This window comes from Oculina patagonica, chromosome 3 (assembly GCF_052425735.1).
Source record: "Oculina patagonica isolate OP01 chromosome 3, crgOcupat, whole genome shotgun sequence".
Lineage (NCBI taxonomy): Eukaryota > Metazoa > Cnidaria > Anthozoa > Scleractinia > Oculinidae > Oculina > Oculina patagonica.
The window spans coordinates 3,746,061-3,759,449 of record NC_135760.1 but is presented as its reverse complement, the minus strand read 5'-3'; the positions used below and the strand labels follow the sequence as shown (position 1 = coordinate 3,759,449).

The window sequence follows — 13,389 nt, the reverse complement described above, 5'->3', positions numbered from 1 at the left end:
TAATTTTAACAACGGGTGTGTACAGTGCTCTCCCCTCGCCTCCCTCTGAGTTTGTACACCTATGTTTTGCTTTAATTTGTACTTTACAAAGGAGTTTTTTATGCGTAATTCACCTCACAAACATGGGTTTGTGTAGTGCTACCCCTCGGCTTCCCTTTTAATTAAGTTTACATGCTTGTATTTTTTGCTTTCCGCTATACAGTGTAGCTTATGTTGGCGTGTTTCGCCTCTCGAACACCGGGTTGGTGGAGTTCTTCCCTGTTTCCCTTGTCTTATATTAGATTTGTACGCTTCAGTTTTTGTGGTATCAAGCTTCGATTTACCGGTCTATTCTTTTCCCTCGTTACAATTGCCATATTTTTGCTCGGGTTGTGTGGTTGTTTTACCATGTTTTTTTACAAAGTTCTAGTCGTTTACATCTGTTTTGATGTTGTATTGTTCGTTTTCCTTTATTTATCCTCACCTTCTACAAGATCATTTGTTTTGTTTCCATTGTACAATTATGTCGTCTAGGCCATTTAGAGTAACCCTTTGCCTCCGATTCAAAACTAGTCTTCATGCGAAACCATTCATTTGAAAATGAGTTTCAGCACAGGTTCGTTTTCATGCAAATCAAAACGGCTGGTTTTGCACGTAGACTCGTTTTGAAACAGAGGCAGATGGTAAGTCAGAAATGGTCAAGAATATTAGTTGTTAGTATAAACACAATCAGTGATCTTTGGTTTTCAAGCAATTTGATCGGTTCGCTATCTCGGGCCAATTAACAATTATTCACCGAAGTAGTGAATAGTGGTGGATATTTACCGAGCTGCGAAGCGACGAGCTAAATACCCATGCACCACATTCACCGACACTGAGGTGAATAATTGTTTTAGTATATACCATGTAAGTTGAATAACAAGCGGACTAAAACATCACTTTCGGAAAACAAAGCGACGAGCGAAGGCAGTTTGTTTCTCTTTAGCTGCTCGGAGGTAAATAGTACTTTGCCAATCACCTCCGAGTTAACCAATCACCACGCGCGAAAAGCAGTACAGTATTCACTTGTGTGGTATATTCTAATTAGCATTATTCATTCCCTACGGGGTGAATAACGACCCGTTTATGTTTGTGGTTTTGGTGTTTTTGTGTTTTTAATGCCATTAAAAAATGGCGTGTGACCTGTAGAAGGAAACACGAATAATGTACGTTTTACGTGGAATCTTTGGTCTGCTTCGAAATTGCAATAATAAAGTGAGTTTTTTCTATAAAAAAAACTGTCAAATCGCGAAAAGATAAACGAGAAACCACTTGGGAGAGTGATTTTCAAAGTGTATTTTTGCATCAGAGTTTAATAATTTTCTAAAAAGCTAAGCTTTCTGTGACATTTTCTGAAAAACGAAGAAAGCCTTGACATCCCTTAAACTGATGACCTCGGCCAGTTATCTTATACCAGTTTATTTTTCATGTACGTTGGGCATAAAGTTAATCTTGTCAAAATCCGCAGCCTGATCTTTTATGTTGTTTTTCTCCTTCGCTTGTTTATCAGAACCAAAACTAAATAGACCAGAAATAACTTGGACATGTCTCTTTCGCGCGGGATATACTTTAGCTGTAAGCAGCTGTTGAAAAATGGCAATTTATTAAAAGGACAAAAGAGAGAAGTGTATATTCTTACACCAGAGTGAGAAATGAGAAGAAAACTTCAGATCTCTAAAATGAACTCGGCCAGTTACCTATTCACTGTTTTATCTCTCAGTAACGCTTGTTGTGTTTTAGTTAGTCTTATCAACATCTGCAACGCGATTTTGTTCTTTTTTCCTCCTTCGAGTTTTCCACTCGCGCTTTTTTCGCTTCACTTTCGACGGACTAAAAAGAAAAAGGACTGCTCGGGTCACGTTCGCAGATAAAGTTCAGCTGTTTGTAGCTGTTGAAAAGTGTAAACTAATTTACAGTACAAAAGAACAGTTTACGCAGTTTAATTGAGGGATTTATCATATGACCCGTACGGACCCGCGCGCAATTTCCTTGGAAAACCATATGAAAAAAAGTCCCGTATGAGGGCCGTACGCCTCGCTCTAGCAGGGCCGGAAAAAGCCGTACGGCCCCACTAGAAAAGCGTACGGCCCCGCTACTGCTGCGAGATGCCGGAATTGGAACCAAATGATTCCACAGCTTTGAATTCAGATAAATGATAGTTAAGATTTTTCTAAAAGGCAAAGAATGTCCAACATGTTTATCAAAACTTTACTATCTAGAAAGCGATGTAGTTTGCAGGCGCAAAAATGAAAACAAAACGTGTTTAAACTTGCCAATTGATGAAGAAATACTCCTGACAACAACAATAAAATCGAAATAAAAGCCGTCAAAAAAAAACCAACATAATCGGACAAAGACGTATCCTGGTTTGAAGTCATGATAAACATTGAAGACAAAATGCAAAAGCGAAGTAAACTCAAATTTCTCTTTCTGCTGCGTAATTTTTAATCACAACAAACAAAATGCGAGTACATGTTTACGACTAACCTGATAATGACACAGTTTTCCGCTTGTTTTCACAAAGCATTTTAAGACGGAATCCACTAGGAAGTCGAGTAATATTTATTAAAGTTGGACAAAAATCAATTTCCAGAATAATTTAAATCCTATTGCGTTATTTCCTACCCTTAACTAAAAGGTAAAGATGTAAGTAATTATCCGTGATAACACCAACAACAATTTCTCATCAGAGTCTGAGAAAATGAATTTCAAAGTTCACAAGGTATAGGAAAAATCTCACGTGTAGCCATTTTGTAAATTCGTCTTAAGCGATTCAGTGGAATTCAGCGGAACTTCAAAATGTGTTTTCGATGTGTGGTGTTGTTAGAAAAGATTTCTTTTGATAAGATATTTGAAGCAGTAACAAAAAAGTTTGCAATAAGGTGGAAATAATTCTGGTACAACAATTTCTTATCCGAGTCTGAGAAAATGATATTTAAAGTTCACAAGCTATGGGCAAAAGCTTACATCTTTTAAGCGATTCAGTGGAATTCAGCGGAACTTCAAAATGTGTTTTCGATGTGTGGTGTTGTTAGAAAAGATTTCTTTCGATAAGATATTTGAAGCAGTAACACAAAAGCTTGCAATCAGGTGTAAATAGTTTTGGTACATAATTTTGTCCAATAACTACTCGAAGTCCTGGCGGATTTCCTCTTAAGCACAATTTGGACATCAACTGTAATGCAGAGCTCAACATCGTCGAGGAACTAACGAATTCAAGGACTAAGCTGCAACAGCAGACGTTCATGAATCCTATGATCCGTGGTAAACAAAACAACTTGAAGCCGAAGGGAAACGAAGCGAAGCAAAATCCTGAACTGCCAGTACAATCCCTTTCCAAGTCTTTATGTAGTTTCGTAGATTAAGATCTAATGTTGTTTTTAATATCCAAAATCCTTCTTGGTGGAAAATTAGTTAATCCTCTCGTTCAAACCAATTGTGAATTTCGGCTCAGAAGAAACGTCGCTAAGTTGTTCAATCAGGATAAATTCAGTCTTCGCCGAGAGACGAGCAAGACTAGCCGAAACGTCGTGCAAATTCTTTGTTGTAGTCCTTCATAAACGTTTCCTTTGAAATTTCTACTTACTGCAATCATGTACGAGGCATTTAGTCGGATTTAAATCTTCTTGGAATGGAGCTAAAACTTGGAGATTTGGTTGACAATTTTAACAGAAGTTTAAAAACTTTGTACGCACATCGGCAGTTCAAATGCACTTTACTGGCTTCCCAAACAAATTACGAGCTACCATTGGCTTTTCAAAATGCGCGCGAAACGGGCTGCCGCGTCTGTATCCACGAATAGAAAGAAAAAAAAATTCAGTCAGGTCATATGATAAAATGCTTATTGACTGAGTTAGGTCGGGCCGGACGGGAAAATATTTGGCTCTCGGTCAGGACGCACGGACCTCGCTGCGCTCGGTCCGTACGTCCTGACCTCGAGCCAAATATTTTCCCGTCCGGCCCTCCCACTCAGTCAATAAGTACATATTCCTTAACAGTGTTAACGGCAGAAGGAAAAAAAAAATTTTCTCTCACCAAACACAGCAAACGTGCACTCACACTTGCGTAAATTTGCGCTGATTAGCCAAAACAAGTTTCGATTTTACATTGTAACTTTGTTTTTTAGTAAGCATATCAAAACTGGTTAATAGACGGATTACATTTATTGAAACAAAGTTGCCTTACTTTCCGGCCAATATAACAACGTATCAAACTGAATGACTAAAACGGTAAGAAATAATACCATGAGATACTTAAAATGCAAATACATAAAGCGACAAATAAAAAGCGGAAAATGCCAGGTAGCAAAACGACTTTCATATTAGCAAAAGACGGACATTATAAGAACACAGTTTTAACCAGGCAGGAGAGAGAAAGATTCACTGAGAAAGAGAAGCGATGAACACGAACGGGAGCCAGTTAAGCCAAGAGATGATTCCACCCGCATGCAGCATGTACATTTCATTGGGAGGGATGTTGCCACCGTCTGCCACTGAAGCTAAAGCCTTTCTTATCTTCCTCGCCGGGATCAACATTGTCACATTTCCTTTCACCGCTGTCTTGAACGCGTTGGTGATAATCGCTGTGAAAACGAAAGCCCGACTCAGAGCCAACAAGTCTAACATACTACTGGCGTTTCTGGCCACGACCGATTTGATGGTGGGTGTGATTATTCAACCCCTGTTTGCAGCGTTAATGATAACCTTCGTCCTTGGTGAGACAACGGCTGGATCGTGTGCATTACAAAATGTCACAGGTTCCCTATCGATGGTTTTGTGTAATACTTCCCTTATCCACCTGGCGTTAATAAGTGGGGAAAGATATCTGGCGATGAAGCACACTTTCGCGTACAGTACCGGACTTGTCACCGAAGCTCGTCTGCTAATTGGTTCTGCTATGGCGTGATTATTTTCTCTTATTTTGCTCATTCCTTTTTTTGTAAACGGGACTGTATTTTTGGTCATAATGAACTCATTTACTGGCCTGTCTCTTGCCATAATAGTTTTTTGCCAATTCACGGTCTACCGTGAGGTTCGCCGACACGAAAAGGAACTTTCAACCCAGCAAGTAACAGAAGAGGCAAGGCAGAAATTTTTAAAAGATAAAAAGGCCTTTAAACTGACAGCTGTCGTCGTTTCAGTTCTTCTTCTATGTTATGGACCTAATTTCGTTTTTAGACTCGTTCTTATAAAATATCGGAGTTACATGTCAATACAAACAGTGTATACATGCTTATTGTCAGCTGTTTTTGTAATAATATTAAACTCGTTTCTCAATCCACTTATCTACTCGGTTAGAATGAGACAGTTCCGTGTAGCGTTTATTGAGTTAACCTGTAGAACTGCCAGCATTGCTAAAGCCGAAGAAATCGAGATGCGAGTGTTTGGATCGCCCAACGCAGTGGTCAGCGTTCAATCAGGAGAGAGACAGGAACAAGATCAACAAAACGCGGAGCAGGCAACTGTGAATAACACTAACAACAATAACAATGAGATGCTGAGTCAGCAAGAAAATCATATCGAACTGCAAAATTTGAACTGTACAGCGGCGCCACAGTATGCCCACTAACATTGAATTTAGTTCAATTTGGCGGATCTTGGAGAGGGGCCCGATTAACCTGAGATCATGCCCTCCCTCCCTACTTACCACTCCTCTCTCATCTTTGCAAGGGAAAAAACGCCTGATCGCAGGTTAGGGCCCGATGGGAACGGGCCCCAATTGTACTTTTAGCCCTAGCCAGATAGAGGCCTGTAGGCCCGAGAAAAATTATCGCCCCCCTGCCACCCCATGTGATCCAGAGTCTCGATGATCGGGCTCTTCACAAATCTGGATCCGCCACTGGAATTCAATTTGTAAATATCACGTCAGCATTAAAGAATTCTGCATTCGCCTAATTAAATATGAGAATAAATGTAACTGAACGTTATTTATATAAGGTTTCAACCTTGATTTCAACTCTCTAATTATCGGGAGAGGCGGATGGGAATTGGAAACTTCAGCACAAAAGAACAATTTGTGCTGTTTAAATTGAGTGATTTACTCGACTATAAAGAGTTAGACATAAGGAAAACAGTTTTCTCTCCCACCAAACAAAGTATACGTGCCCCCACACTTGCGTAAAATTTTCGCTGATTGGCCAAAAAAAGTTCTGAGTTTAATTTGCGTTGTGATTCGTTACTAAGCCTGTCCCGCTCACTCGTATAGCGCAAATTTGGCCTGGGGACTAGGCTACACGATTGCACTCTTTCAACAAACCAAACAACTGTGAGAAAGAAACAGTGGTACACAGATACTGATTTTTATCAAAAAATCTTGAAGAAGCCTTGAAATTCATTAATATTTGTTTTCCAAAAACACAGTTTCGGAAATACTGGGTTCCAATTCGCCAATATATAAGGGAGGGGAGGGAGGGAAGTGTTTTCAGAATTCAGGCGAGGTCACTAAGCGTTCTAGAATTAACCATGACGTCCGCGCCACATACAAACATCAAGTTCGTTCGTTGAAGCAAGCTGTAAGAACGAGGAAATGTTGGCTTATCGACGCTACACTTGAGATATTTACAGCAATCTAAAGTTTGCTCCTGATTTGGTTTTCATTCCTGATCGATATGTCTGGTTATGGAGCTCCATCTATGGTCTCGGCGCCTGCTTTGAATGAGGCAAAAGCCATCTACGATTTGACAAGCTTGTTGCAGCATATTGACGACAAAGGAGAATTAAAAGAACTTCTGGAGAACGAGAGTCAGCTTAATGACATCATTGCAGATAACGAGGAGGTTTGTTGATTAGTTTGTGTGTATGTTTTTTCTATGCCTCGGGACTGAATATGAAATCGGATCCGGCATTTCAAGAATTTGAAAATATCCAAGCTTAATAAAATTATATATAACCTTTTATAAGCTTACTCAATGTATTTTTAAGTTGATATTTAAGCTTATTCCTGTGCAACTGATTCAAGACTGTACGTGTCTATTAAGCGATAAGTCTACCCTTTTGATACGTAGGAATTATTACTTGTCAGTGGCATGTGTAGATGAGGGTCTTTCTAACATAACATTGCATATGTGTGATGTTCTCTTTGAGCTGTTGAGGTTGTATGCAAGAGTTTTAATGGTTTGCTGGGCTGAATTGCGACATTGTTTCAATGTCCTCTTGAAGTCTTAGCGTCTTTGATGTGGACTGTGTAATCCAGTCAGGCCTTGTTGTTGGGTGGTAGGGTGCATCTGATGTATACAGAGCTCTATTTCGAAAAAAAGGTTGTCGGAAAAAAGGAGAAAACTGCACAAGCCAATCTCTAAAGGTAGTATGGGTAGACGTATTGAGCTACTACACGTGTTGAATACTAATGAGATATAACAACAAAATAAGCGCAATTTTCAGGTTTTCTTTCTTTTCAGACATGTAGAAACAAGGTACGTTTAGACCCTCTGAAGTTCAGAAGAATTTTTCCTCACTCAAAGACATGCAGCAGTAAATGTAAAGCTACAGATATAGGCCTCCTGAGAAGAAAAACAAATTCTCCACGTGCAAAAATACAAACTTGTAAATTTCCTCTAGGCCAATATGCAAAATTACAGTGAATACCCAGACCACCTTTCGGTCTTGTCGTGTGCACTTTGATGTTTTTTTTTTCTGACAACCTTTCTCGAAAAAGCTGTATCCCATACCAAATAGGTACCAGGGTTTTTAAATTCTACACCAAAGCATGCAAGAATACAACAAGCACTGCCTTCAACATACAGTGCTATATGCCTACTGAACAATGAGTACACTTTTCCCCCTTTATAAAATCCACACAAAGATCTTTAACCATGCCAGAGACCCCCCTGTATGACCCTCTCATAATACCTCCAGAATACCTAGGATGTTGTTTCCAATTAATTATTAATTATTGCCTCAACTACATGGTGTTCAATGATGATAATGATGATGTTGATGACGATGATGATGATGATGATGATGATAAATCTTTATCTGAGGAAGTGTTTGTTACATAAACATGTGGTGTTCAGGGCAGTCCTCCATCAAAAAAGAAAGTGCTAAGTTAAAGATGTTTAAAACTAGAGATTCTAAGTACTTGTATCGTGTATGATTTTGCTAACAGAAGGTTTCAAATGATTTTAAGAAAAAGGACAAGGCTTTCTAGTTTTGAAAATATGCCTTGACAGAAACATGTTTTCAAAACCAAAATAGTACCATCTGGTATTTTTTTTGTGGACTGTGTTCGCATTGGAAAGTTTTGACTGCCATTATACCATAAGGTTCCCAGGTATGCCTGTGTAGTTGAACTCAAGTCAACCTACTGGTAAAGGGTCAAAGTAACTTTGGGACATTAGCCGGTCATGTTGACTGGCCAAACAGATTTTAGCTTGGCAACGTGTTGTTCTGACCGGTCAAAATATTAAAAATCGCACTTACCACTCTTTTCTGCAGTTGTTCATTATATCATATCCGTCGCGTTTGTAGTAGATAAAATATGAGCGGGAGATCTGTATGGGCGTTTACAATGGCGAGCCGATAGGTAAGCCATTGTAAACGGCCATACAGATTGTGAAATGACAACAATAAATTGAATGCAAAGTATTGTTATGCGATTCTGCAGAGATCTGTATCAAAAGTTAATGAATACTAATTAGCTGAGCAGGAGTTTGTATCAAAAGTTAATTCTATTGTTTGATTTGTATTGCATGGGCTTTACAGTTGTGTACATGTGATCTGAATACTGTGCTGGGATTGGTTTGCACCCTCATGAATAGTAAATGAATTTAACAAGTGTGGCATAAAAACCCCCGCTATTTCTTCACTGTTTTGGCGGAAGTTTTTATGAATAGATCGCTCCTTAATGCACTTGTAAGATGTGATAGTGACTTGTAAGTCAACCATAAAGTCGCTAGAATTTAAGTTAATGCTTTAAGTTAAATTGGTATCAAATGTGTTATTTAAATTCTGGTCATCAGTTATCATTTTAAAAGCCAGGTATGGGATCGGTCAAAATGACTGGCAAACCGAAACTTTGTCAAGACATACATGTATTGTCATCTTGACTGGACATTGTCCGTTGACCGGCCGTTATTTTGAGCACTGTAGTATGTTGGCAATTAAGACCTGTGATTCAGACAGACATTCCTATACAACCCTCCAAGTTAAGACCATTTTAGTTGCCATGCTAAAATTTTGGAGCTGGCAACTAAATTTGAACCAAGGTCACCAGCCTGGCGACCTTGAAATTGAGAGAAATGATTGAAAGCATCAGCTTAATTTGGTGACTAAAATTTTTCATTGGCGACCAAAACTTGAGTAGTTGGTGGCCAAATGGCCACTAAGGAAAAAAGTAAACTTGAAGGGTTGCCATATATTGAGGTAGTATCCTTAGCAGCACCGGTGATAACTTCAGGCGTTTCAGAGTCTTTTATAAGACAGGTACATGTATTCTGTTCTATAAACCTAAATTGTGAACGATTATGTAGGTAAAAAAGATCAAGGTTCAACGTGAGATGTTGATGGCAAGTAACAGAAGTCTTGCTGAATACAATCTACAACAGCAGCCAAAACTAGAGTCAAGAAAACAGGCGCTTTATGAAGCTCACCAAAACAAGGCTGTGATTCAAGAGGTGTTTGAAAAGAACAGACAAAAGCTAGGTAAAATGACCTTTATAAAGTTTTTTTTTAAAAGTCTAGCATTATTTTGGGAGGCATGCATGCTAATGTTAAGCACTGTAGATTTAAGATCAAAAGGTCTGGATGCCAGCACTTGCCAGTGAAGCCTTGCTGTTTATGTTGAGTTGTAACTGTTATACTGTGTTCTGTTTTCAAGGATTAATTTACCGTTTTCCGGGATCTTTTCCGAGGTTAAGAATTTAAAAATCGACGTTTCAATCAGTTTCACTGATCTTCTTCAGGCTGTTGTTAAAAATGACAATATGGCGGATTGTTTCTCATGTTCAGCTTGGTAACCGCACCAATAAATCGTGACTATTTCACGACGTATGTGAAAAAAGGGCGGGAAAATGTAACAAGGCCTGTCAAGTAATTTTACATTTGATATTACTCGGAAAAGATCCCGGAAAACAGTAAACAATTTTAATTTCTTAAGATGAGAGGTGAAAGTTTCAGAAATAGGATTAATTTACCGTTACATTGTCTCTCTTAAATGGTCTGGGCATGAGCAGTGGTCATTTTGTTGTGTTTTGAGGTCAACAATCACTTATTTGTACAGTTCCTTTCTCCACTCAGGAGTAAAAAACGTTACCATTAACTTGTTTGGGAAAAATAACATTATGTGTAAGGGTGACCTACAGTGGACTTGTCTCATATCCTGTCTTGTTTTGTCTTATACAGGGGAGAAGCAATGACAATTTGAAAATTTTAGTTAAGCCCTGGCGAGTTAAAACCACTGTGCTCTGAAAAGGCTTGACATGATTTAATACAATCAAATAAATCATTTACAAAATGCATTCAACATATAAATAAACTTTTCTTTGCAGATGAACTCTCAAGCCAGTATTCACCTGACACAACATTAGCATTACTGCAAGCTTCTACAGCACAAGCTGAAGAAGAAGCAGAGGTGAGACATAAACTTAAGGTAATAAGAGGGCATAACAGCCAAATCAATCAATCAATCAATCAATCAATCAATCAATCAATCAATCAATAGCATACCATTCTCACTCATTAACTATGCTGCTCATTGTCTGGCATGGATAAGATATGGGAAAAGATTGTGGCTGAGGCAATGAACAACTGGGTGAGAAAGCACTATACTGTGTATTGCGTCGCCGAAGGGGACGTGGGAGGGTGAAAATTTGCCCAGACTTCCCAGCTTGCATATCTCTCCCAAGTCTAAGCAAAGGGATCTTTAAATACGGAGATTATGCATGTGGTGATTAAGCATTACATAACACAACTATCTATAAACAAACAGGGTTATGTAATCCATGCACATCTGAATTCTGCGTTATAATTATGAATGAGAATAGATTTATAAATTCTGTACACCTGTTATCTCAATCTGTGCTCCCCAGTTTAAATGTTAGAACTGTTTGTGTTGTGTAGCAGGGTTATTACATTGCAATCTTACACCCAAGCTTTGCTATTCTTCTGGCAAACCGCTTGTAAAATCCATTAAGATTCCTTGTATGAATGATTAGTCAGGCAGGGGTATGTTGGTCTATTGGTTGTTATGTTGAACTCCATATAGAGTAGGGGGGAGGGTGGGTGGTCCAGGTTCTAGCATAGTGAGATCTTTGTATTCTTTTAGGCAGCACTCTAACTTGTGGTGACCCTCTCCACCCAGGAGTTTTAATGGGTGCAGAAAATTGCTGCAGGGGAAACTTGAAAAAAGTGCTAGGGGAGGGGAGGGGGGTTATCCACCTTATTGCCTAACATCCTACTGTAACATATCTGAAGGAGAAAACAGTAAAAGACAGGATTTTTAAACCGACAAACATTAACCCTTTGTTTAAACTTGACTGATTTTACATTTATTTATATCATAAGTAAATCATGAATTTCAAAGTAATGTTAAAACTAAAAGGCTATTTTCTCAAGAAGAAAATTTTTTACTTAATTTTCTTCTATTTTGTAATTGCTAACAATTGCTAATAATTTTTATTGACTATTATATTTATCTAGTGCATGCATTACTAAGATTTTTTTGTTTGTTTGTTTTATTTCAGAAAATTGCTGATAAATTCTTAGATGGGGAAATCAATGTTGAAGACTTCATTCAGACATTTCAAAGTCAGAAAACTGTTCATAGCTTACGAAAAGTTAAAACTGAAAAATTAAGCGAGCTGTTAAGAAGTAGGACATCTTCGCAATATTCATATAGATTTTAGTAAACAATAAACTTAGAATGCAGTTGACAAATTTAGGCAGTAACAAAATGCATGTACATGTAGTAGTTGTTTAGGGCAGTCCTGACAAAGCGTTAATAGTGATTCAAGTTTTAGCAACTTGAATTGCAGTCTTTTTGTAGTTATAAAGAAAAGCTGCTGTTGAAGTCAAGAATTTTAGCGACTTCACTCGTAGATGTCTTCATTGACTCTTAAGATGTTTCCACTTAGTAGCTGAAATGCTAGTCCCAACATCAGCCTGCCAATTTTGCAAGACTTCTTTAATCCAGAAAATAACTGAACAGAATACTCAGGGTACTTTAATTCCAGTGCATTGTACACCTTGTTCTTCACACAGGGTAATGTAATGGTGAAAACACAGAACAAGAAAAAACTATGTATAGCCCTCTCTGCTACATAATTTATAAGTCAAGGCTTTGTCTCAACTTCAAGGCAGGATCCTACATTTCTACTAACCTTGTAGCTCTTGATGGCTAGTAAAACAAATATTTGACTTCTGGTAAATGCCTTTTCTTTGACATTGTGTCACAACAAAAATTGGAAACATCATAATTCTCTAGTTTCTTCTTATCATCATTATCATTATCATTATCAAGTCACCGATAGTAAAAAAATTGTGTAAATAGCTATCTAATTTGAAATAAAGTTATCCTACCTCAAATGTCTCGTGTACTTGTTTCTTGTGCCAATTTTGAAGTCATTCTGATGCCGTTTAGTGACGTTATTCAAATCGCTGTCTCTCCTTTTTTTTACAATCGGTGACTTTCCCATACAATTCTTTATATACACAGTCAAGCTGTCCCATACACCACATATGGAAAGTCGAATTTTGAGCTTGGGAAGCCTGTGATCAAAACAAACCCACACAGTCCAAGTGTCCAAATTATGGAGGTGTCAAACGACACATAGAGATTATGTGAATTCTGGTTTGTCCGGGACCAAAATACACTGGTGTCCAAATGGAAAGGTTTGACTGTAATTTAAAAAAAATGGCCACAGTTATATATAGCTACTTTTTTACTTACTGGTAGTACCTGAAGGGAACCTTACGAAATTAAACATTCTTTTCTTAAATGCATTTTCATTTTGCTTCAGTGACTCAATGAGTTGCTAGGTAAAGTGATGTATTGAATTTAAGGTACCGGTAATTTAAAGTAATGTATTGAATCTGAGCATCGATTAAAGTGCTTTAGTTCTGATGGTGTTTGTAGCTTGTGTCTTCAGTAAAGATCTTCTAGGTTTGGAAAATCAAATGAGATTTATTCTCTTGTTTATTCTTGTCTAAAACAAGGTACAAAGCCTGTGGTTTGGTTAGAACACAGTCATCCCACCTTTGATACTCAACAGTCAAAATTATTATTAATAATATTCTAGTGCTCTAAACTCATTTGCATTAATCTAAAAGCTTCTCAAGTGAGAGGCACAAAGCAGCCCCCAGCCATGGCAAGGGGCCGCAACAGTTGGGCAAAATGAATTGTGGTGGGGGATGGGGGTACCTGCAGTGGACTGGCATC

General features: G+C 38.2%; 1 protein-coding gene and 1 pseudogene across 1 annotated transcript; both read left to right on the top strand.

Annotated features, from left to right (window-relative positions):
• Window positions 1–4,011: 4,011 nt before the first annotated feature.
• LOC144645948 (melanocyte-stimulating hormone receptor-like) lies at window positions 4,012–5,489 on the top strand (annotated as a pseudogene).
• A 977-nt stretch (window positions 5,490–6,466) lies between these two features.
• Window positions 6,467–13,079, top strand: LOC144646244 (vacuolar protein sorting-associated protein 37B-like). Its single transcript, XM_078505786.1, has 4 exons — window positions 6,467–6,793; window positions 9,485–9,656; window positions 10,502–10,584; window positions 11,696–13,079. Exons 1-4 carry the CDS (start codon window positions 6,626–6,628, stop codon window positions 11,855–11,857), a joined length of 585 nt encoding a protein of 194 aa, XP_078361912.1. The 5' UTR covers window positions 6,467–6,625; the 3' UTR covers window positions 11,858–13,079.
• The last annotated feature ends 310 nt before the right edge of the window (window positions 13,080–13,389 follow it).